This window comes from Penicillium verrucosum (assembly GCF_028828655.1).
Source record: "Penicillium verrucosum strain IBT 35672 chromosome Unknown utg000001l_segment0_segment0, whole genome shotgun sequence".
NCBI classification, from domain to species: domain Eukaryota; kingdom Fungi; phylum Ascomycota; class Eurotiomycetes; order Eurotiales; family Aspergillaceae; genus Penicillium; species Penicillium verrucosum.
The window spans coordinates 1,696,210-1,721,245 of NW_026643210.1; the positions used below are offsets into that span (position 1 = coordinate 1,696,210).

The 25,036-nt window shown below is 41.1% G+C and overlaps 7 protein-coding genes across 7 annotated transcripts; 3 read left to right on the forward strand and 4 right to left on the reverse strand.

The window, feature by feature from the left end:
• Window positions 1-2,642: 2,642 nt before the first annotated feature.
• N7516_000633 (uncharacterized protein) lies at window positions 2,643-3,155 on the reverse strand (the record flags this gene model as incomplete). Its single annotated transcript, XM_057213355.1, has 2 exons — window positions 2,643-2,975; window positions 3,030-3,155. 2 exons carry the CDS (start codon window positions 3,153-3,155, stop codon window positions 2,643-2,645), a joined length of 459 nt encoding a protein of 152 aa, XP_057075238.1.
• Window positions 3,156-5,197: 2,042 nt separating this feature from the next.
• N7516_000634 (uncharacterized protein) lies at window positions 5,198-5,605 on the reverse strand (the record flags this gene model as incomplete). Its single annotated transcript, XM_057213356.1, has 1 exon — window positions 5,198-5,605. One exon carries the CDS (start codon window positions 5,603-5,605, stop codon window positions 5,198-5,200), a length of 408 nt encoding a protein of 135 aa, XP_057075239.1.
• A 772-nt stretch (window positions 5,606-6,377) lies between these two features.
• On the forward strand, window positions 6,378-7,071 carry N7516_000635 (uncharacterized protein; the record flags this gene model as incomplete). The annotated part of the gene is made up of 3 exons (XM_057213357.1): window positions 6,378-6,406; window positions 6,476-6,692; window positions 6,754-7,071. The coding sequence occupies 3 exons, from the start codon at window positions 6,378-6,380 to the stop codon at window positions 7,069-7,071; spliced, it is 564 nt and encodes a 187-aa protein (XP_057075240.1).
• Window positions 7,072-9,594: 2,523 nt separating this feature from the next.
• Window positions 9,595-10,081, reverse strand: N7516_000636 (uncharacterized protein; the record flags this gene model as incomplete). The annotated part of the gene is made up of 2 exons (XM_057213358.1): window positions 9,595-9,966; window positions 10,025-10,081. The coding sequence occupies 2 exons, from the start codon at window positions 10,079-10,081 to the stop codon at window positions 9,595-9,597; spliced, it is 429 nt and encodes a 142-aa protein (XP_057075241.1).
• A 1,101-nt stretch (window positions 10,082-11,182) lies between these two features.
• On the forward strand, window positions 11,183-12,316 carry N7516_000637 (uncharacterized protein; the record flags this gene model as incomplete). The annotated part of the gene is made up of 1 exon (XM_057213359.1): window positions 11,183-12,316. The coding sequence occupies one exon, from the start codon at window positions 11,183-11,185 to the stop codon at window positions 12,314-12,316; it is 1,134 nt and encodes a 377-aa protein (XP_057075242.1).
• A 1,831-nt stretch (window positions 12,317-14,147) lies between these two features.
• On the forward strand, window positions 14,148-14,783 carry N7516_000638 (uncharacterized protein; the record flags this gene model as incomplete). Its single annotated transcript, XM_057213360.1, has 3 exons — window positions 14,148-14,178; window positions 14,255-14,417; window positions 14,444-14,783. 3 exons carry the CDS (start codon window positions 14,148-14,150, stop codon window positions 14,781-14,783), a joined length of 534 nt encoding a protein of 177 aa, XP_057075243.1.
• Window positions 14,784-21,050: 6,267 nt separating this feature from the next.
• Window positions 21,051-24,870, reverse strand: N7516_000639 (uncharacterized protein; the record flags this gene model as incomplete). The annotated part of the gene is made up of 3 exons (XM_057213361.1): window positions 21,051-21,669; window positions 21,874-21,968; window positions 24,835-24,870. The coding sequence occupies 3 exons, from the start codon at window positions 24,868-24,870 to the stop codon at window positions 21,051-21,053; spliced, it is 750 nt and encodes a 249-aa protein (XP_057075244.1).
• Between the last annotated feature and the right edge of the window lie 166 nt (window positions 24,871-25,036).

Here is a 25,036-nt window from a genome sequence, read left to right on the forward strand (position 1 = left end):
CGTCCGATTTCCTATACCTGTCATAATTCTATCAACAGACTCGGTTGTCGGAGCCGCTATTTTGATGACGCAGGACAGAACGTGTTCTTTTCAACCCATCGAATGTTAGTAATCTATATGGATCGTAATTCAAGTAGTAAGGATCACACGCACTATATCATGCTGGCAGCGTCCCATATCTTGATTGGCTTCGGCTGCCCTCATTTGATTTTGACGAGTTGGTGTTGCGTTATATGCCGCTACAGCCGCATACCTTTCGGCCCGAGCAGCCACCATGCAATCGAGCGCCTCTTGACATTGCGGTGACAGAGGACATACGCATTCGTTCTTTCCAACGCACCTGATGTTAGTTATGTATATCGACCGTAATTCGAGTAGTAAGGATCACACCCACTTCATGCAGCTCGCATTCCGTAGATACATTGGCTTTGGCCACCTTCATTTGAATTTCACTAGTTGTATTTGTGTAACATGCAGGAAAACCCGCTTGTTCACCAGTAGCCCGAACGCAATCACTTGTATCTTTGCATTTTGTTGAGACAGTATTATTTGGGGAAGCTGAGGCAGCGGCAGCAAATATAGAGATGAGAATAAATACGAACTGCATCGTAAGAGTCAGGACAGTGCTGGTCTTTATAGGCGGTTTAATAGAGTGGCCAACTTAAATGAAGCAACAGGCACAATTGTTAGAAAAGAACGGGCAGGTCCTATGATTTTATACTTTTATTTTCCTCCCTATCGGCTTTCTTCTTGCAGTGGACGCTTGAAAGAGGGATAATAATCGACGGGCAAAGTTCATAATCAATGATCTGCATGACTATCTGACAATAAATTAGCACTATTGGCACTAGTAGCTGCGGTATTCCTCTAGTCTCTCTAATATATTAATGATTATCATTATATAACGTGAATACTGACGTATTACCCGAGGGACACTTATCTGTGTACAGTAACCATGTGTTTGTGTGACTTGACAGTTGTGTAATGCAATATCTCTTTAAGCTATTGATCACGACCCTGATCCCTTCTATTTCCCCCTCTCGCAAGTTGTACATATTACGTACCGAGCTATCTATATGCTGCTATTTGATTGAAGTATCACAATAGTAGTTTTTACCACCATAGTAAGTCTCGAAGTATAAAATAGTATTATTGATTTGAGGGCCTAGAAAGAGTCTCTCTGGGTTTAAATCTAGAAGGCGAGCCTAGGCGGTTTTGTACATAGTAAAGAAAACGCTAAGAATAGTTCCTATGTCAACTCTTTCACTGGATATCTTCAATATCAATACCTGCGTTTTTGAAATGGCCTCTTGCGCTCTGCTCCTTTGCCCCAACCTTGTCAACAGACCAGTCGAGGAAGTAGTCGAACCCTTGATCCGGATTTTCGGCGTAAGATTGCCAATGGCGCCGAATGAAGGCTTTTAGTTCCGCAAAGAACTCTTCAATTGGGTTCAAGTCGGGTGAGTACGGGGGCAAATAGACTAGTTTGACTCCTTTATCAAAGCACATCTGCTCGAGTTTCTCAGAATGATGGAAAGATGCATTGTCCATGACAAGGACTGACTTAGGCGCAGGATATTTTCCACAGTGATGGAGGAGTTCTTCAATAAAACCTTCAAAGAATAACGCATCTGTCGCGCCTTGGAAAACACGACAAAGTAGAATCCCGTCTTGTGTATATGCAGGGAGAATCTGATACCGTTGATCGCGATGGTATTTCGACACTTGCACGGGTGTTGTACCAAGGGGAGACCAGCCAGTTCTTCTAATCCCTATCCGTTTATCACACCCAGATTCGTCCACGTAAACAAGATGGTAAGAGCTGAATTCTGAGATGAGGTGACAGTAATCATCACGTAAATCTGGGTTACGCTCTTTCGCTTTCTGTCGAGCTGTCTTCTTAGACCACCCTTTGCGATGCAGGGCATCGCTGATCGTAGACTTTGGTACAGATACTTCGAACTCATCCAAAAAGAATAGTTCCATCTCATGAAGGTATAAATCCGGCTTGTCGAGTAGATGGTCACATAGGGCTTCCAGCATAATCGGAGTGATGCTCTGTGGCCGTCCAGGTTTGATAGGAGGGGCCTTGACACTACCGAATAGTCGCAGGTTAGACCGGATTCTGATAATAGCGCGCTTGCTGCAGCCTGCAGCTTTCGCCATCTGCGAGGTAGTTAGTTCATTACTGGCAATCATATCATGAATCAACACGAGAGTAGCCTTGGCTAGGTTGGGAGCCATGGTTCGTTGCCGCCAGTGGAAGTGCCAACCAAGAAACCAGGTGAGTATTGGGAAAGTGGACGTGGGGCACTCAGGTTGCAGCTTCTGGCCTTACAGGTAATAAACATGTTTCCCGCTATTATGATAGTCCGGTAATTTACGATACATCTTCAAAACCCTTTCAAAACCAATGAGGCTCAACAAGCTTCTTCCAAAAGTAGTTTAGTGTTTCTTGGCATTAGGGTTCCAGAAACAAAGAGAGAGTGCCGGGGGTGACACCGAATTCCGGAAATACTGTACAATATAACGTAAAGATTCCGCAGAAATATCACACACTATTTAAGTGTTCCGAGATGCCTCTTCGTTGATTTCATCAACCTTCTCTGGAGTAGCCTCAGTAAGAGGGCTTTCCCAGTCCCTTATGACACCCGCCATTTCCCCCTCACTTTATCAAATATTTGCCCGTAGTAGGTAATCAAAGCCTCATGATCAGTGTGGTGGCACTCTAGCGCTCTTTGCTGTTCAACTAGATTGATATTGGCGATGCGAAGCGCCTCGTTCTCATTTTCAAGGTGCTGGCTCTCTGCCTTTTTTGCATTGTAAGCTGCACATAGCGTCGAGTAAAGCCTCCAAGCCTCTGCAGCCTGCTGCGCGCTGGGTTGAGTTGATCGCATAGATTCTTCAGCCAACAGTTGAAAGGGTTCGTCGAGAGCTTGAAGGAGGGTGTCTTGCGGCAATATCCCCTCGGGCGACTATTGTGAAACGCATGAGCATAGGTTTACAGTTTGTTTGTAGCATTTACTTACCGGCCATTGCTCCGTGGGTGGTTCTGACGGACAGATACTGAAAGCGCCTTGGTGCTCCAGGGGTGGGCACAGTAGTTCTTTAGGTGGCCTGGGCTGCGCATCCAGCTCACGATTGGGACTGTCCATGGTGCCTTCGTTAGGTGTATGGATGCTGCTGGGCTTGGTTTATAGGGAGAGCCATATTTATATCTCTACCCATACGGTTATTCTCCATACTGGTTTGACCAATGCATACTGCGTAACCCTTTCCTGTTCCCACCGTCAAGGCTGTAGCCTGGATAAAATATTGAGCAAGCCGCTTAAGAAATGATGGGTAACAGGAAGGTTCTTCATTGTGGCCTGCCAGGTATGATTAAAGTTTACTCTTTATCCATTAATTGATAAACTTTAATGGCCACAGTACTATATGGCGACATAAGGCAGATAGCATATTACTCCGCCCCTTACCTTGATGCGGGTTTCTCAATACATTATTTGCCCTGTAAGCAAATCTTGGGGGTGGTGCCGGGAAAGAGTTACTCAGTGTGTAGTAACCAGTCCAATTGCAATATCTGTTGTATATATAGTGAGGGCAGTCATAGTATTAGCGTTCAGGTTGTCTTTTCCACAACAAAGGAGACCCAACCCACCTCGTATTTGCATTACAACAAGTTGCGCGATCGGCGATTATTGTGGATGATACTTAGTTGCTTCATCTACTGTATGACCTACTGGGGATGCGAGAGCTTCTATGTACAACCTGAGGTCAAAGGTGATTGATTGGGTACCAACTTGGTTCTTCGTGTACATCGTGGAGGAATTATTTCCAAACATGCGTCTTAGTTCCTAGTCTGCATCAGCCTTATGTATCACAACAGACGTGATTATTTATTCTGCACCTCAACTTATAGATATCCCCATGGGTCTGGTTTTCCATACTCTTGCGGCGGCAATTTTCACTCCGCGGCCAGAACCGCCTTGAAGTTAGCCCTAAGTTTCGTCAACTCATCCCTAGCTACTCACGGGTCCACTGTTCCAGGCATTTATAGCGAAAGGGCTGCATATTGTTAGAATGGAACAAGTAAGCTGGGCGCGCCGGGGACCCGTTATTGCCGTAGAACGATACCGCGGCCTTCAATTCCTCTAAAAATCACACAAACATAATTTTTAACTCACGTTCCACCCCTTCAAGTCACAGCACTGAAATTGCGCAGAGACATGTAAGCAGCCGTTCAGTCGAACGCGCGATAAACCACTCCCCATGCCCCTTCGCCATACTGCGCTGTGAAAAAGGCAGTGCGTACAGGTTGGAATACAAGTTTACTACTGGCCGGAGTAAACGAAGCAACCCGATTCTTACCGTTAGAGTGGGCTATCGGCGCTATCTTCTACGAACAATCAAAAAAGAGAACCTTTCATAGGTGCATGGTTTACCTTGACAACATACTGGAAATGATATGTTGGTAACAACCACGTTACGTATTGAATTAGCCTTGACGCAAGCAGTTGCGAGGGCGAGGAAGAGAAAATACACATCCTTGAGATAATATCAGACAATGTATCCGCCAATTTTGACTGGAGGTAAAGCGACAGAAGCAGGACTTGTATTCGAGATTTTACACTACCCTTTGGTCCATGCAATGCTAGATCCAGATGTGTCAGTCACCATTGGCCTTCAACCTATCTGAATGTGAGCTCTGCCAATTCATCTCATAAATTAACGTTGCACAATGGGCCAAACCATGGTGATGAATTCATTTTCCTGAGGCAGCTCGATCTAGCATGTGCTGCTATGCGGGAGTGCTGTCATGCCTGCCAACAGCTGGAAAATGGTTTCCAGGTCACTGGACAACTGTGCCAAGGAAACTTCCAAGGTGTGTTCCTGATTGGTCGTCTCCGAACGTAAAATATACAAATCAAGAAAAAGAAATTTGGTTCGACTGCCTGAAACTGGTCTAGGAGACGGATTTGGACCATGAACTCAGTTACAGTACAATTGTGCCAGCCTCCGGCATCGTCAGGGGTTCGTCTGGATGGGTAGCGATCTCCTTGTCGAAAGGCACAGGAAACCAAGTCACAAATAATCAATTTCTACTTAACATAACGGAAAAATATCCCCAGTGTTTAATACAACAGTCTGGCCCAGGTAGATTCAGCTAAGCCGCATAGTCTCCGCTAGACTTGTTTTCCTAGCAGGATTTCGCCTTTGCAGGCTTCACGTCTCGGGAAGACCGAGGGCGGAGATGTCGAAGCCAGTATTCTCGATCCTTGCCTTTACTTAACATATCATCTTCATGGTCCACGCCACCGCTGGGATCTGTGACAGACAAAGGTGCGCTCCTATCTCTTTCTGCATCACCACGGCCCTGGTATCGTTGATGTCTCCGATGCGTCAATCGCAATGTGATCCGGCTTCCTGTACCCAATCGAACTGGCCAACCATTCCTGGAAGATCGCTGAGAATGAAGAGAACGGATTTCAATATGTTTCCTCTTTCCCTTTCGCACAGGTGGGGTGTAAGATGAAGAGTCTAAATAGCGAGAGCTGTCTGGGGGCTGCTTGGGCTGGCACATCCGTTTATTGGAAATTCGGGCCATTTGCGATTGAAGGACTAGGAAGAAATGAATGAATGCGATGGAGCGGAGCATCCAGAGTTCTTTATCCCACCAGAGGGACGTCGCTACACGCGTTCGCTTGTATGATGCTTCTTGCTTCGGATGGAAGACGCCCGCAGCTTCGATGTGACACTATCAGAATGGATTGTCGGTTGGTCTATATATAGCATAATCCGTTAGATATAAATGCGATCGATGAACAGGTACGAGCAGGCTTTGAAGGGTATTCTGAAGGACCTCAACTTTCTAGTAAGATTCACTGTAAATCCAGCAGCCAAACAAAATAGCCTCTCCCAGGATTTTAACCTGGCCCTAAAGTTTCTTCACGTAGTCCAACAACGGAAGCTATCGGGACGGACTTAGTTGGATAATGGCTGGTGCCTCTTTTCAGTTCTACTATTCAGCAGACTAATACTGTATAGTAGCTATGGAAATAGCCTTCAAGCGTTCAATCGAATAATGGCGTTTAAAGAGGTTGTTACGGTAGACGAGCTACTGCTGCAAAGGTGATTAGAGTCAAATGACGAATTAATTGGGCAAGTCACACAGGAAATGGATAGATCTGATAAATTCGGATAGTACTAAGTGACTATTTCAACGGCATACATATAGCTAATGGCCCTGTGCCACCATACCACTTGACACTGAGAAAGACCTACATATGGCACAATAAATCTGGTCATCGGGTAAAGAGATACGCTTTTGTCATAATGAGCCTCACGAGCAACCAGAGGCGCGCCCGGGCCAGGCAGCAATGCCGCGTGGCCTTAGCAGCCCATATTCGTAAGAGCCCGCTGAAAACATCCTACAAAAATCTGACGGAACCTCCAGATGAACGGCTGGGCCTGTTAGTCCCCCTCAACATGTGCGCTTACACCCACCTTTTGAGGATGGATACGCGTGGTCTGTATTGCAGGGTAAGGAATATCTCCTGGACAAAACTCTCGGTAACGGCACGGTGGGCCGCTACGAAGAAATTATAGAGGAGGTTGGCTCGTCGTTCGAAGCGGTGACCCCACAGAGGCACCAACCGGAATGCGCAGAGCATAGCACAACATCAAGTGATAAGGTGGGTATCTGAAGTCTCTTCTACTGTTGGCGTCGTGAAACCGGAAAATTGACAAGGGTAGCACAAATCTCCCGAGGCTAGTTCCACGTCATTCACGCAGATAATCCGGCAGCTGGAAAACGAAAAACAACTTCTCGCCATCGAGCTTGAAAGCACCCGAGCATACTCAACACAGCTGCTCCGCAAAGACGGAGAGTGGCAGGAAAAGACCTGCAATCTTGGAAAAGAACTACAGGAATCTAGGTCTTCAGTCGACCAGCTTGAGTTTGAGCTGAGACGGGCGAGAGAAGGGATCATTGCAGCGACGACGGTTTTGCGTAACTGTCAGCATTCGAAAGAAGACAGCACTAGCCTAGAACCGAATGATAAGGATCCTTAAACTCCGGCATGGAGATAACTGCGCATAGGCCTAGAGGCCTTATAGACTTTGCTCAATCAATCGCCTATCGTTGTTGGAACGAGTGACGCAGAAGTATTAAAGGAAAAATTATTCACTGTATGATAATAATCTACACAACCCAAGGCCGGCCCAATACAGTCTTCGAGCGGAAGTCGGGCGTGTGGCAGCTCCAACGTAAAAATAACAGCTATTAATGTACAATAGTAGCGCAACAAACGAATTAGGATTGTTCCAATTGTTTAGATATCCAAGAGCGTTATGGCAAACCGCCTGCGGGTTTTTCGACAGTACAGTGGCGACCGCTTTCGCCTTCCATGTCGGACAACAGAGGAGCTTTTTAAAACCTTAATCACATGTAGTGCTGAGCCATATATGGCTAATTTCGTATTTTAAGGATCCGTCACAAGGCCGAATGGTACAGTGAGGCAGCAAATATTTTACTGTACCGTGACGTCGCCTTCTATGCTAATCACATGGTAAAGTGTAGTACATTGTTATGTACGGACATGTAATAGTACAAACCCGGCTAATGATACGCGTAAGAAGTATAGGGAGCTAAAAATTAGGGACCTAGATTCTACGCAGCGGTACGCCCTACTAATGCAGTACATGGCCTTTGACAACTCTAGCCCTTGGAGAGAAGATTGGTAACAATCATTGTTAGATTGGTTACAAGCAAATGCAAAAGTCTGCATTTCACGGATAATTACGATCTACGACATGAAAAAACTTTATGATTCTTCGTAGCTGTATTTGAGCTTATGTAGTCATGATGTTATCAAAAATTTGCATAGAGTAGTCGTACCCTTCGGAAAAGAGGAAAGGACATGTCCAAGTCCATTTGTCGCCCTGCCAGGCTAGTGTACTGATTGAAAATATGTATCAATGGCAATCAATATAATTTTCGCCATCTACATCCCAAATAACTTGGAGGTATCAGCGAAATGTTGGTATTCTCGAAGAATACAGAAGATATGTGGATCTAAGATGCGACTGAGCATACAGTATTCGTCGTTATCATGTTAGCTTTATTAGACACATCGGGCGGCCAGGACAAATCGATGTACATGGGCATATATGGTATTACTTTTGACTGCAGCTCTCCCTGGAAATATGGTGTCACAAAGCAGAATTACGGTACTACTCTTCATTGCATTCTCCCCTCTTCAGAGGTCTGGGGCACTGAATCTGGGACATTTTAAGTCATTTCCAGATAACGCCGTTGGATTTGAGGACTAACATATATTTGAGGCGACATGATCATGTCTTGCAAGTCGTGCCAGTGGATATGTATGCACAGTAAACTTACATATAAATCCCCCCCCCGCGTCCCCACTCCGCGTCCAGTCACCATCGAGGCAGCCCAACTCTTTTTTGCTGTTGTTGAAGCTTGAGTTTGAGTGAACAATTTTCCTCGGCAATTTTCTTCAGCACTGCAATGGTAATATCTGGTAGATCCGTCATGATCACCATACTTTCGTCGTAAGTGAGAAACTCCTGCGCGTGGCATGAAATTGACTTAATTATGGCGTCTCGAAGCTCGGTCTCAAGAGGCGGAATGGTGACCCAGATTTCCTGGACAATTAATGGAAATCTCATTGCGCTTTTGTCGATCCAATCCATAATCCGAGATCTCGCAAGCAATTTTAGAGGCGATATGTCAAACTTGTCGGCCGCCATGAACACTCCGAGGTTGTTCCACATAGCTGCATGAGGTTCCATATCATTACCAGAAGCGCACTTTCGATTTTCAAAGTGCGAGCTATGTGTGTCTTCGTAGTCTTGAAGGTATAGAAAAGAGACAACCCGTTGAATAGTTGCTAGCTCATCATCGGGTAGATCGACATGTGCTAACGAAGCTTCCTTGTAAAAATGGTTAGCCATATGTAGTGATCACGGCAAAGTCTTGTCGCACTTACTCTGAATCCCCCGTTGACTGCGGCGTCAAAAAAGGGTGATTGGGAACAGACTATCGCTCGATGTACTTGGAACTTCTGTCCTTCGCATGATATCGTCAGGTCTGAGTACCTACCTGAATCCAGCAGGCTTTGCAAGATTGGTTGAAGATTTGGGAACCCCATGGTTAAGGTAGCTACAAGTAGGTCATGTTTAAGGACCTATCATTCTACTATATATGCCTTTGGTTTAAGTATATGACGTCAGCACTAGAATCGTTTGCTGTAGTGGGTGTAAATTTTACAGTATTGTACATTCAGCTCTTGTTCGTTTTGAACCTATCCGTACAACACCGGAACATGATTTAAAATACGAAAGTAGTCATATCTGATTTAGCGGATCATGTGATTAGGGTTTGAAAGAGAATCTCTTCGTTTCCGGCATGGAAGGCGGTTACGGGCGTTACTGTACTCTATCAGAAGTTTTACAGAGAGAGTTAGAAATTACGACTAAACAATCATCTTCATTTCTGCCGTTACATACTGTACTATCGACTCTCCACCAGTTGAATGTGGTCTTTGTCTCAGGTTTCGCCAATATCCACTGTCACATGGTTGTACTGTTCATTTCTCCTTGACAGGAACCCGCACTCTCAGCAAGTTGCTCGCCATTAGCCTCGGATGTTGGCCGCGGTACGTCTTCAGCTTGCTGTACCAGCGAGTTGATCAACGCTTCGACAGATTTGGGTTCCAAGTCGTCTAGCGGCATTCCTTGTTGTTTCAAGATGTAGTCCGTAGCAGCACCAAGCTTACGGTTGACGTTGTATAGAAGCTCGGCGACCTTGAATGTCTCATACAATTCTTTGTTGGTCGCGCGGTGTGACTGTCGCTCTATGGCCAGCTCACGTTCATATTTCGCGATAATCTTTTCCGCGCGCACACTACGCGCGTTGAGCGTCGCAATCGTGCGAAGAATTTCCTGTAACCGGTCAGCTAAGACAATAATTTACTATATCATAGGACAGTGGAGGCAATACCGGGTGATCCATCTCTACAGCCTTGGGCATTGGGGTAGGAGGTCGATAGCTGGCCATTGAGTATACAGCCGCTTGTGGACGTACTCAGGTCGTTGTTTTGAGGTCAGTATTTTCTCTACACTGGACGAGCACAACGGTACTTATAGACGCCTGGAGGATTTGTCACGGCTCAGTCGTTCAGGAGAGCGCATTTGCCCATCTGTACTTGAGGATTTGATCGTTTCACTAAGAACCTGCACCCGCCATGTACCCCTAGTTTTGATGCGCTTTAGGCTTGCATCGTGATTCTGTTTTAGGAATCAAATAATTGTCTAGTCTGTCCGTGCATTGGTCAGTTATATAAAGTTAGTAAGTAGTAACTGTATTGGCATAGCATCATGTTTGTTCTTCATTTACTCAGACACCACACACTAATCGCACTTCCAGCTTGCTGCAATCACATCTGCTACAGATATGGATTAATCACTCACCTATCTTGGAAACTAAGCTTGACATGTTGCGGACACAACCTTTAAGGTCAAAGGCATGTCTACGATATTCCCCAGGCTTCCCATGCGGTTCGGCTCTAAGGTGGTACACGTTATCGTTTTCAATCGGCGCCGCCATGGAAATATTCACTTTTTCAAATCAGCATGCCCTCCGGGGTATGAGACAGTAAGTCTAGCTAACACCCAGCGCCACCAACCTAAAAGTGGAAAAGAGAATTACATCGACATTTGAAGAAGATGAAGACAAGTATCAAAGGAAATGACTGTACGGTACTAGTTCATCAATCAAGGCAATTACACCTGGGGCATAGACATAGCTGTGTTGGTGAATCAAGTTTGTGCGTCACTTGACGCGTTTGGTGTTTGAGTATCTTGACCCCGCAGTGATTGAAGATAAAGTACACGGCTAGAGTATCATGCTTGGTTTGGAAATCTTCCAATCTGTATCCGGATGAAAGATTAAATTGTTGTCGCTTCCCGATTGTTAGTTATTTCACTAGTCGAAACTGAGAAATTGATTCCAGGTCCGGGACCTTACTGTACTGGGAACTAGTCGAAATAATAAATTTACTCTTTAAAACTGGCAGAAGCTTGGAAGACAGTTCCTACTTCATAGCCAGGTCGCGCACTTAAGGTTCCTCTAGTTGCATCTCGACTTGTTTAAACCAAAATGGAGCATTGGCATACACCATACGAGAATGCACTTATCACGACTGGTCGATTTGGTAGCTTTGGAGGACGTTACGCACCAGAGAGCCAGATCGGATTTCTGCAAGAACTTACGACATTGTTTCACAAATCCCTGAATGATGTTGGCTTCTGGAAAGAGTACTGGACCTTCTTACCTAACCAGCCGAGCCCGTTGCAACAGGCCCATATGTTGACAGAGCTGGCGGGCAGTGGCAAAATATGGCTCAAACGCGAAGATCTCAACGGCTACATAAGCCCCAGCAGATACAATATCGTTGGCCAGATACTGTTGGCGCGTCGGATGAACAAAACGGAGATCATAACTGCCTGTGCATCCATAAGTCATGGAATTGAGTGTGCTACTTTGTGTGCGAAGCTAGGGATGGCCTGTAGGATCTATATGGGCGCAAATGACACCCTTAATCAGCCTGCAGAGATTAAGAGAATCACAATGATAGGCGCGACAGTGGAAACAGTCAGGAGAGGCAGCATGTCACTACGCGAGGCCACGGGCGATGCCATGCAAGCCTCCACAACTCGCTTCAAGGTCGCCTTTTATATTTCGATCTCTGAAACTGGGCCACATCCCTATCCATTGATTGTTCGCACCTTCCAATCCATCATTGGCAGCCAAGCAATGCGTCAACTGAACGAGGCATGCGGAAGACTTCCAACTTGGGTTGCTGCATCGATAGCTAGTAATGGCACGGCAGTTGGGTTCTTCTATCCTTTTTTGAGATATGACTCTGTCAGACTGCTTGGAGTGGAAGCTTTTGGCTCGGCCGCGCTTTGTTTTGGATCCCGAGGAGTTTACAGTGGAGCTTTCACGAACATCCTGCAGGATGACGATGGTCAAATTCCTCCGACCGAATCACTATCACCTGATATGAACTTTCCTGCGGTCGGACCAGAGCTTGTTCATTGGGAGCAAGATGGCCGACTTGAATGCACATTCGCAACAAACGAAGAGGCGGTCGAAGGACAGCGAATTTTCAATAATACGGAGGGCATTCCAGTGGGTCTTGACACCGCGCACGCAATTCAGAAAGTTATCAGTACTGCGAAAAATTTGGATCGTGGTGAAGTCATTCTGCTTTTAGTAGCTGGACCCTGAAATATGGTGCAGTTGTGAGTATTGCTGTTGTTTAATATCTCTTTCTTCACAAGAAAAGCAGACTTGAGCCTCAGCATTAGCATTACATGACGCGAATGAATTGCAGATGGCTTTCCGTGTCCTTGCTGCTGAGTCGCTCTTTCTGGCCCCTTTCACCCGTAGCTGGTGGCTTTCTCTCTGAAGCACTACTATAACGTGACGAATGCCATGAGTACTTATGGTAATATATAGAAGTGAAACACAATGTATCTAGCGACCGTACTGGACCAGAAGCGAATGGATTCGAGGCACCTGCCAGCCTTTTATTCTAGAGTATTTCAAGCGCACTAGGTGTATCCGTCCATTCCAGATGCAACTAGAAGGAATCATCACAAAGTTCAAGCCCTAGGTCAGTCATGAAAGTTCCACAGGTCGAGACGCAAATTGATATTGTCACCTCTTGGCTAGGTTCCATCTCTTCTACACTAACAATATCTAATGGTGTTATCAGTATCGTGATCGCTGCGTGACTGTATAATCTATATGATGGTTGCATTACAGTACTGGACCGAACTTAATATTCATGTTAATTTACCGGCAAAAAATTTTCCAGGTGTGAGCACAAATCTCGCCTAACACTTTCATCTCCTACATTTATTCCCCATATTTTTCCCAGATTCCCAGGTGATTGTGGTCATGCCCAATACTCGGGTGACACTAAATTTCAAATCTTCGTAAAATAGACTTATACAGTATAAATCCCGACGATAGCTCTTAGCTTTCCCAGAACAACCAGTCATCTGCGTACTAGTGTCCAGCACTACGAAGACATGTATATGCTTTCGCCAGAGGAAGCAGACGCTTCAACGCCACGCGGAGGGAATACATATACCGGGCTTTCGCATTATCCTCGGCCAGGTTTGCGAATATTTATAAACTGGCGACTACTCGAGTGCTTCTTGCAAAGCACTTGCCAAATTGACCAGTAATATCTTGGGTTAGATATATTGATCCTTCCTCGGGGCACAGGTGTGATATATAAGAGAGAATTATCGCTTCTATCAAGGTTTTCACTTATAGTTACGATGTTTCCTAGCACAACCTAGAGTCGAATATTGCGCATCACAATTCCATCTACATAGACCACTAATCTAATACGCTCTAAAAAGCTACTGACGGCTACGTGTTCTATTCGGTGCTTCTAATAAGCATCCCGACAAAAAGTCGAGGTCTCATTTAGAGATTAAGCTTTTCTTATTGCTACGGATTGAAACGGTATATAAAGTATTAATAGTATGGTTAGTCAACACATTTTAAACCAGTCCGTATTATATATAGGGTTAGATTTATAGGTAAGTTAAGCGCATTCGCGTCAAATAATACGCGAATTGAGAGCTAAGATATAGGAGATCGTTAGAACCTCAGATTACTACGTATTAATACTTCTCTAGTAAAAGTTTAATAAAGAGGGCGTTTGATTTTATCCGGATTTAAAACCTACTTTATTATACTAGCTAGACTTTCTAAGATATAAAACGGTTTATCTCTACCCTTCTTATCTTATAAACCGCGATTATATATCTCAAAAGTTAAACCTCAAAAAAGAAAACTTATTCAAGTGCCCGTTCCACCCTTTCGCTATAATTTAAGGTATAGATATAATACAACCCTATTTAAAGAGAATACTTCGCCCGATTTATTATCTATCGAAGATATATATATAGCTAATATATTAAATGCTAGAACCGATTAAACAAGTAATATTGCCCGAATTAAATAACAAATAGTGTTTCTATCATCATATCTACACTATAGAGCAATAGAGGGGTTTCTAATACCTATACTAATAAACATGGTCAGTGTCTCACACCTAAGCGTTCTACGTTAGGGGCTAATGTTGCCGAAGGATCGGCGGGGGTCCAGCTTCACTAAAGCCATCCTAGGCTACGGTTCCACCAGGGCAGGCCCAGCTCGAAGCCCCGCCAGAGAAAGGGCATGCCTCTATTAATTCAGGGTACGGCCAGCTACCCGTACCTCTAGAGGAAACCCAGGCTACGGTTCCACCAGGGCAGGCCCAGCTCGAAGCCCCGCCAGAGAAAGGGCATGCCTCTATTGATCCAGGGTACGCCCAGCTACCCGTACCTCCAGAGGAAACCCAGCCGGCGGTTCCACTAGGGCAGGCCCAGCCACCCGCTCCTTCGGCGACAAGCGACCAAGTATCTTCCCTATCGGGGGTTTAACAGGCGACATAGACATATACGATATAGGGGAGCCATACAAGCCCAGCGATTCGGACCGTCGGTGTATGATTACAGATATCCTCAGTGCCCCAGATGACCCAAATACAATTCGACATGCTTGGGAAAGGAATATTCCCGATAACTGCAATCTTAATTACAAGCAACTGATGGCTATTCTGCACCCTGATAGGGTGCCGACCTCAGACAAGGCAGACGCCGAAAAAGCCTTCCAAAGTGAGAACCATTGAACAATAGACGTCGAAATATCGTGCTAATTAGTTTCAAGGGGTACAATGGGCCGGAGCGGAGCTTGAAAAACTCTTTCCTGGGCAGGTAAACAAGAACCACCATTTCTTTCAGGGAGGAGGATCCGGCGCAGTAGTCGTCAGGTTGTCAGGTTGTCAGGTTGTCAGGTCGTAATTTACTAGTTGCTCCTAGTAGGTCATAGTAGGGGGGTAGTAGTAGGGTGTAATTACTAATAGAAGGTAATAAAGATAAATTACGACCGAGCGAGCTGTCAGGTTGTCAGGTGTGGCTAACTAGTAACGCACTTGGAGTTACTAGTAAACTTGGAGCTACTAGTAAAACGTCCCTAACAAACTGTCGCTCGTATTTTATCGGACACCTGATAGCCCGCCGGTTTGATACATAAATTACCTTACAGCTCCCTTTAGATTATAGGTATTACTAGCTATTACTAGTAGAGTACCCGTATTAGGATTACACCCTCTAGGTTGTAATACTAGTTATTACTAGTAATAACTAATTAACTAAAGCTATTAGGTGTGTTTCGTATATTATAAGTGAAATATAATAATGTTTATTATAGATTTATACCTACTACTAGTTATTACTAGATAGCTATAGGTATTATCGAACATAGTATAATTAAAATTCTACTAGTAGCTACTAGTAATAAGAAATATATCAAATTATAGATATTTATAAGCTAATACTATAAATATCAGAGATATTAGTTTCTAATAATAATATATAGTTTTAGGCTACTACTAGTAACTCCCGGTAGTAGTAGTAATAAAAGGTAGTAATAAGTATATTTTAAATAATATCTAAAGGCAACGTATTGCTATTAATTAATATAAAGAATTAAGTAATACGTATTCTATATCGAAGGATTAAAGAGAATTTTATTTTTACTAGTAATATCTAGTAATAGCTACTTATTATTAGTTATATTTCTAATATTATATTATAAGAATTACGATTAGTTAAATAGTAGTTACCGGCTATAACTAGGGACTTATAGAAGATTTATATTATACTATATATTAGGTACTAAATAAACTATAGTAGATACTAGGTAATAAGCAAGGTAACCTATAATATTAAAGTATATTAAACGTAAGAAAATAAAAATTAAGCAACCTCCGGAGGGATATAATACTAGTAATCGCTAGTAGTATCTAGGAATAATAGGGCGAAAAACTTATTTAGCGTATCCTAGACTTATATATATTAGAAATTTACTAGTAATAACTAATAGCGGATAGTAATTAAATTATTAAACTTATATATAACGAGTAACCTTAGTAGGATTATACTTAGTCTTATAGGTAGACCGGTAGAAGGAGTAGGGGCTACTAGTAATTAGTAGTTACTAAGGGTAGTAATAAGTAGCAATTAGTTACTTACTTCTTAGCGGTAGTCTTTTCTATACTACTAGTAGTAGTAGGGGATTTAGAAGCGGATAGGGTTTCCTCCTAGTTACTACTAGTAACTCTATCTAAATCCTCTTTGGCTTAAGAGGTATTATTAATTTCGGCGTCTAAGTCTTCCTTAGTAGGAGTTTCGTTAGGAGTACTAGTAACTATTAGTAACTACTAGTAATAACTAAGCGAATAACTAGTCGTAACTTACAAAACGCGTTCTCTTTCTAGAACCCTATTACTTAGGATATATATACCGATAAACCCTTTAGTGCCCTAGTAGTAGTTAGTAACTACTAATAATAACTAGTAGGATAAAGGTAAATTGATAATAACTTATATAGTAGCTTTCTTTAATATACTTTCTAATCGTACTACTAGAGTGAAACTACCTAAAGGTCTTTCCGGATCTATTGCTACTAGAAACGACTATTAGCTACTAGTAGCAACTAGTAAAAAGGGTAATAAAGGGACTTACGGAGAATAGTTGTAGAAGGGGTAGTAAGATATATAACGAGTAATTGCCTTTACTAGTAATAGTTAGTAATTAGTAGTAACTACTAGTAGGACGAACTAGAAATTCAAACTATATATTAGCTTAAACCTAGATTATAATTAATAGTCTACTCGGCTAATTATCTCGTATCGTATATATTATATAACTCTATAAATAGCCTAGATACTAGACCTAGATAAAGGAAAGTTATATTCCGATTATATACTCCCTTATAATAGGGAGTAATAACTAGTAACAATTAGGAGTAAGGAGGAAGGGGGGGATATACTAGTATATAGGTGAATATAGGAGAGAAGAAGAAGAGAAAAGAAAATAAGCGAGAGGACTATTTTTAAGGGAGTAAACCGGATTATTATATATATAGGCAACTCTTATAAGGGGTAATATAATTAATAATTACTATAAATTCTTAGAGGTTACCTAATATATTATAGATTTTTTTAGAGCTCTTAATTAAGAAGATTATAGTAATGTAATTTTTATTACGGATTTCTATAAATTATAGGTAAGCTACTACTAGCTACGCTTAGTTACTAGTAATTACTAGCGACCTAAAGATTATATACCTAATTATTCTATATATTTATATCTAATTAGTTAGTAGTAACTAAGATATATATATCTCTTAGTAGTATATATTAAGCCTACTAGTTCCTATATTCTTATTTACTACTAGTAATAACTATACTCCTACTAGTAGTTAGTACCCTATCTTATCTTATCTTATTATTAACTTATAGTTATAATAATCTACTTCTCTTCCTATTTCCTCGTTCTACTTCGTTACTTATTAATATTTTCTTACTACGTCTCTCTAGTTATTAATAGCTACCCTTACGGCTAACTAGGTCGATAACCCTTTGATTCTACTAACTAATCGATCTAAGATCTATAAGATCTACGATACTAGCGACTATTCCTCGTATCTCGACGAATCTAAATACTCCGACGACCTACCGATCGCGATTAATAGCTCCGAGCTCTCCTAGGTTATTTCCGATTATAACTAAGGATTCTAGATTATTACTAGCGGAAAATTGTTATTTCGAACTACCCGATACGTTCTCTATTCGTTATATCTACTAGAGTATCCTCGTAGTAACGCCGAGGGATTCGCGTATATTATTAACGTAGTATATCTATTACTAGATACTACTAGTTAGCTCTATTCTAATATATAATATAGTAAGAATACCCGAGCAAATAATAATAGGGCGTAGTATAGCGAAAAGATCTATCTAGAATTAGGTGGTATTAAATATAACTTTAAAACCTAGACCTACTCTAGTACTCGTATATACCGGAAGTTACTAGAAGCTCTTCGGAATATCTTTAATTATATAGCTATTACCGGGAGGCTACTAGAACAAATCGAGCTTTAATAGGAGTCGATTACTCGTAATCGCTAATAGTATACTAATAAGAACCGGACCTAAGAGTAGACTTAGTAGTATTTTAAGGGACTTCGTCGGCGTTATATATATAAATATAGAATATAGTACTAAGGGGGTAGGATAGTTATAAGGCAATTAGAAAACTATATAAGTAATTATAACTAGCTATAACTAGTTATTACTAGTTATTACTAATCTATATTTATAGCAATATCCTCTAGTCGGGTATTCTAAGTAGCGATATAATAATAGAAAAGAGTACTTTAGATATATACTCTCTCTTATAAGCGGTATTAATAGTAATTATCTCCGCTTATTATATAAGGGAACGGCGCCCCTACTAGTTAACGCTATAAATAAGTACGTATACCTCGGAATAGCGAGGTCGCGGGCGAAGTTTTATCGTAAGTCCCTATTTTTATTATATTATTACTAGTCCCTACTAGTAGCTAATGGTTATAATAGCTTTTTATAAGTTAGAAGGGGAATCGATCCTGCTTTTATACGATATAAGCTTTATATTTCTAGTACCGAAGGATCTATCGGCTATACTATATATGATTTTTATATCTTAGGGTAAATATACCTATCTACCCCCTCTTCTATACTATATACCTATAGCTATTAAAGGCAACGTTTAGGGATTACTTAGAAAGATAGACCTTCGCGGCTTAACGGCTAGTAAGTATTATCCTACTAGTAATCTCTAGTAATTACTAGTAGTTACTAATTAAATAATATAGCTAGCTTTATTCGATCAAAGGTTATTAAGGACTTCCTAAGAGAGCGAGATATAATATCGATTACGTAGTTATATATATTACTTAGGAACCGAGACCTAATTAAGGCGTAGATTATAAAGAAGAAGGTCCTATAGAATATTACTAGGACTAGGATTCGTAGTAATTATTAGTTATTACCGGTAATAACGACCTATTACTAACTATACTATTACTAGCTACCCTCTTCGAGTATCTTACGTATTATAAGTCTAACCCCGATAATACCTATATCTAAGAGTTCTATAATAATAGGGTGAATCTACGGATTATCTATTTTACTAGTAAATAGGCTAAGTATTTTACCTAGGTTAAATTCTTCTAGATAGATATAACGTTTAAGCGTATTAATAGACTGATTATAGAGGTTATATTTAGATTAAAGGATATTATTCTTAATCGCGGTAACTACTAATAATTCCCTTCTATTATTAGTAGTTACTAGCCTATACTAATATATTTATATAGTATATATATTAGCCCGTGTTTTTATAAATTCGGACTCTATAGAGGTATATTACCGTCTGTTCTAGATACTCTTTCTACTTATTAAGGTAAGAGCCGTCTTAAAGCTCTACTAGTACTATCTAGATAGTACTAGTATTAAAGCTATTATTACGGATATATACCCGAAGTAGGCGGTAGGTAAATATTTCACTTCTAACTAGGAATATCTAGTCTTTATTATATATTACTAATAATTACTTTAGGATTCGGATATTTTCTCGCGGAATAGCCTACTATAGCCTAGTTCGGAGATTAGCGAAAATAAATCTAGTATATTATTATCTTCTATTACGTCTATTTCTATAGATTAATTAAAAAATTCCGTAGACTACTAGTATTTACTATAATAACTCGGTTACTTATAGCTTCTACTAATAAGGTATAGATAATTCTAGATATACTACGTTATTCCCTATTACCCGGAGTTATAATATAGGCTACTAATAAAGCGATACTATAGATTCTTATAGGATTAAATTGCTTTATATTAAAGATACCGACTAATCGCTACCGCTAATACCTACCTAATACTAATCTTTTAGAGGTATTATACGTATATATTAATAGGGAGACTAGAACCTACCTTTCCCTATTCTAAGCGATTTAATCGTAAGTTTAATACCTAGTAATAATTAGTGATTATCTATAATAACTAATAATATTAGGGCCCGCCTATATAATAAATAGACATTAAAAGACGTAAGGCACTTTATTAGTATAGGTATACGTCCTATATCTACCTCGTTAACCCTAATATCTCGGGTAAACCGCAAAACTCTAATTATTAGTATATATAATTATCTATAGGTATAAATACCTAGTGATTACTAATAATTACTAGTTACCGATAATAAAGATAATCTTACTATTATATCTCCTACTCCGATAGTTCGAAATATAAAGAAGAGGAAGAGTAAGATAATAAATCCTATTACTAATTACTATCTATTATTAGTATCTATTACTAACTACTACTAGTAGATAAGACTATTACTAATAGCCCTTAACAGCAAATAACTACTACGATTAAAAAGTCTATAAAAGGAAAGGCATAAGTAAGTATAAAGACCCCTTAAAAGAAGAAATCTAGTATAGTTCCTACTAAAGGTTAGTTATAATTCTTATTTATTACTAGATATTACTAATAGTTTCTAGCCTCTACTCGCCTAATTAAGTATACCCGATTATATATTACTATAAGTATAAGTGATCCTAATAATTAGTCACTAGTAACTACTAGTGATACCTAGTCACTAGTAACTACTAGTAATACCTAGTTATAAGAAGAAGCACCTACTAAAGAGTAACTACTATAGTAGGTATAAGAAAGCTAAGCTAGCTTCTAGGCCTAGATAAAGAGTATAACTAAGAAGATTAAACAGATAGATTAGTGAAAGAGAAGGGAGATATACTTTATAGGATTAGAGTTATTAGTTGTTATATCTAGTTATTATTAGTTATTACTAGTAGTACTTATATTATAATTCTTTATAAGATTTTATAATTAGCCCTATTCTATTCTTAGTAGTTAGCGGTAGTATATAACTTAAAGAAACTATAACGATATAAAACGAATATATAAAATATAAAACAAATATCTACTAACTATTTACGGTTATAACTAGTTATCGCCCGATATTACTAATAATAACTAGGTATCGTTATCGTCTTCCTCTTCCTCTTCCCCTTGCTCTTCGTTATCGCTATCGCTATCACTACTACTATCACCATCACCATCACTATTACCATCACCATTACCATCACTATCACCCGCACTATCACTATTACCGATAGCTACGGCTTTTCCCTTACCTTTACCGGCAGGGGCCTTACCGGCAGGGGCCTTACCGGTAGGGCCTACACTAGTAGGAGCTTTACCGGCAGGGCCTATACCAGCAGGAGCTTTGCCGGCAGGGCCTATACTAGTAGGGGCCTTACCGGTAGGGGCCTTACCGGTAGGGGCCTTACCGGCAGGGGCTTTTCTAGTAGGGGCTTTTCCGGCAGGGGCCTTACCGGCAGGGGCCTTACCGGCAGGGGCCTTACCACTAGCGGCCTTACTACTAGCGGCCTTACCACCAGCGGCCTTACCACCAGCGGCCTTACTACCAGCGGCCTTACTACCAGCGGCCTTACTACTAGCGGCCTTAGTAGTAGTAGCGGCCTTCGTCGTAGGGCTAGGACCAACGCTACTATCGTCGTTAGAATTATCGGAACCGGTAGATCCTTGATCGCTATCCGCGTTATCGCTAGTAAAAGCTTTACGATTAGACCTAGGAAGTAGTAACAATTAGTAATGATTAATTATAAGTAGTTACTAATAGTAATAACTTACTCCTAACCGCCCCCTAGGACTCCTACGGCAACTTCGAGGTTACTATAGCGATCTCTATTCTTTACCTATAGATATAGTTAGTTTCTTACTAGTAATACCCTAGTTATAGCTAGTAAGTATATAGTAATTACTAACAATATACTTATTTCTAATATGCTTCCGGATACTAGCGGCTTTTCCTTTCCCTTTAGGAATATAACCGTAGTAGGGGTATAAGGTATAATAGGTAGGAATCGTCTAAATCAGTCGCTATTAGTAATAACTAGTAATAACTAATAATATTATTATAGAAGATTAACTTATAATAATAGCGTTTCGGATTAGCTATCTATACTTTTTATATCGCGAATATTTGTAGATTCGAACTCGGCGACTAAATGATATTAGTAACTTATAGTTATATAGAGTAATAACTAAAATCTTCAACTTATATCTATTTATCTAGGCGTCTACCCCGTCGATTACTCTGCTACTAGTATCCCCTCGGAAACTTTACTATTCTAGGTATATCTAGTAGCAACCGGTAATATATAGTAGTAACTAGATATAGATAGTCGCTTCTATAAATTAGGATAAGTGATTTTATATAATAATTATTATTATTATATTACTATTATATTCGATCTAAAAATAATTTGTAATACTCGGTAGCTGACGAGAAATATAGATATTAAAGAGGATCAAAGGGCTCTATTAAGCTATATCATTTTTAATTATAACTTCTATTAACCACTAACTCCTAGTAATAATTAGTCAGAACGTCAAAGGGCTTTATTAAGCTATATCATTTTTAATTATAACTTCTATTAACCACTAACTCCTAGTAATAATTGGTTAGAACGTCAAAGGGCTTCATTGAGCCATATGATACTCGGTAGCTAACAAGAAATATACATATTGTTGGAGCCTCTGGTCATGTGACCTGTATGGCTGCCTGTTTTGTCAGGCTAGTGGTTGATGTTTGCATGTTTGCATGTTCGCCCCACTCCATGTCTCCATATCTGCATCTCTCTCTGTAGTTCTCTCTCTCTTCTCTTTTCTCCCCAGTTCTCCAGTTTCCAGTTTCAATCAATATTACTTCTCCACAACTGCCTGTTCTCGATCCGCCAACAGGTTCTGAGCCCTTTGTTCTTCTTACTAAGACTCCATCAGTTCTCGAAGTGGTGAGACTGGTGTCTTTGTTTTGGTGACGTTATTTGTGTGACGACATCACGTGATTGATCTGTAGAGTTTTCACGGACCCACTTTTACCCCACACTTTACTCGCGATTGTTCGCTAGTAGCAACCCTATTTGTCTTGTTTGTCTCGCTTGCGATTTGTCCGCTTGAAGCGACCCACTTTATTCTTTGTTTTGCTCGCGATTTGTCCGCTAGAAGTAACCCCTGGTTCTTCGAAGACCTTACTTTTCTCGCTCGCGATTGTTCGCTAGTAGCGACCGTTGACGTCTTCGAAACTTCTCTTTGTTCTACTCGCGACTGTTCGCTTGAAGCAACCTGATTTGTCAAAATGACTGATAAGTCAAACTCTGGTTTGCGGGGTGAGAGCTCCCGACAGCTACCCGTACCGGACCGATCTACCCAACCGACTCCGGGACTTCCCGTTACCTAAGGAACTCGCTTAAAAGCGGTTACTAACGTGCAATACCCGAAGATATGTGTTTTAAAGGTTGATGGATTAAACTTTATACGCTAGAAGCGCGAAATTACGAATGGTTTACGGATGATTCGAATCGAGAACGTAGTGAATTTTAATATTCCGAAGCCGGCGGAAGACGACCCGACGTACGATACCTAGTTCTACTAGTCGGTGTCTATTCTTAGCTAGATTTCCTCGAGGATTGATAATAAGATTACTACGACTCTCGAAGGCTCGATTTAACAATTCCCGGAATACGCCGACGACTTAATAAAGGAAATTACCCGGATTGTGAGCGGTGATAATAAAGTTATGAACGTTGGTTTAGAAGCTTTGAAATTCGCTAAGTTAAAACGTGACAACTTCTCTACGGTAAAGGATTACGTTATGGCATATTAGAGTTAGTTTAACGTCCTCGGACGTTACGGAGTAGCGCCGCACCCTTTTACGGCACTCTACGTTATTCTCGACGCGCTTCGTGGCGAACTCCCGAGCGTGAACTTTACTCTCGATACTTTAAAACGTCAAGTTCCTACGGAAATCACGATAGATGACTTTGGTGAATATTATAAAGAACTCGCGATTGAAGCGAACTCGATTACGGAAGCGGACGAAACGATTTCGACGGCTAAGGTATCTCGATCTCGTGGTTCTTCTTCTCACGGCGGACGTGGACAGCGCGGTCGTAGAGGCCGTATTGGACGTAGAAACGACTACCGGAAGCCGTTTAATAAAGAAGATGATAAAGAAGATAATGATAAAGAAGTCGAAGAGGAACCCGAGGAGCAGCTACGTGGAGCACCTTCGAAAGGTCAGGACATTGATGATTGGGCTAAGCGTTAACGTGATCAGCAGCCGCAATATATCAATGGTGCTAAATGTGCTCACTGTGGTGCCGAGGGCCACCCTGCTAAGACTTGTTTCTATCTGCTTGAAGATTTTGTTTCTAAAGGATGGGAGCCGTTCTCTAATATCTGGTGCTACGCGAAGGCGCGTGCGGAGCGTACGGAGAAGGATTCCAAATCTTCAAAGAAGAAGTGATTGTTTTGTTATTCTCTACGGGGGGGGTAGGGAAGAGCGCCTGTCTTGTCTGAGGAGGATTACTAACCTGAGGGGGGGTGTTGGAGCCTCTGGTCATGTGACCTGTATGGCTGCCTGTTTTGTCAGGCTAGTGGTTGATGTTTGCATGTTTGCATGTTCGCCCCACTCCATGTCTCCATATCTGCATCTCTCTCTGTAGTTCTCTCTCTCTTCTCTTTTCTCCCCAGTTCTCCAGTTTCCAGTTTCAATCAATATTACTTCTCCACAACTGCCTGTTCTCGATCCGCCAACACATATCAAAGGATCAAAGGGCTCTATTAAGCCATATCATTTTTAATTATAACTTCTATTAACTACTAACTCCTAGTAATAATTGGTCAGAACGTTAAAGGGCTTTATTAAGCTATATAATACTCGGTAGCTAACGAGAAATATATATATCAAAGGATCAAAGGGCTCCATTAAGCCATATCATTTTTAATTATAACTTCCATTAACTACTAACTCCTAGTAATAATTGGTCAGAACGTCAAAGGGCTTTATTGAGCCATATAATACTCGGTGGCTAACGAGAAATATACATATCAAAGGATCAAAGGGCTCCATTAAGCCATATCATTTTTAATTA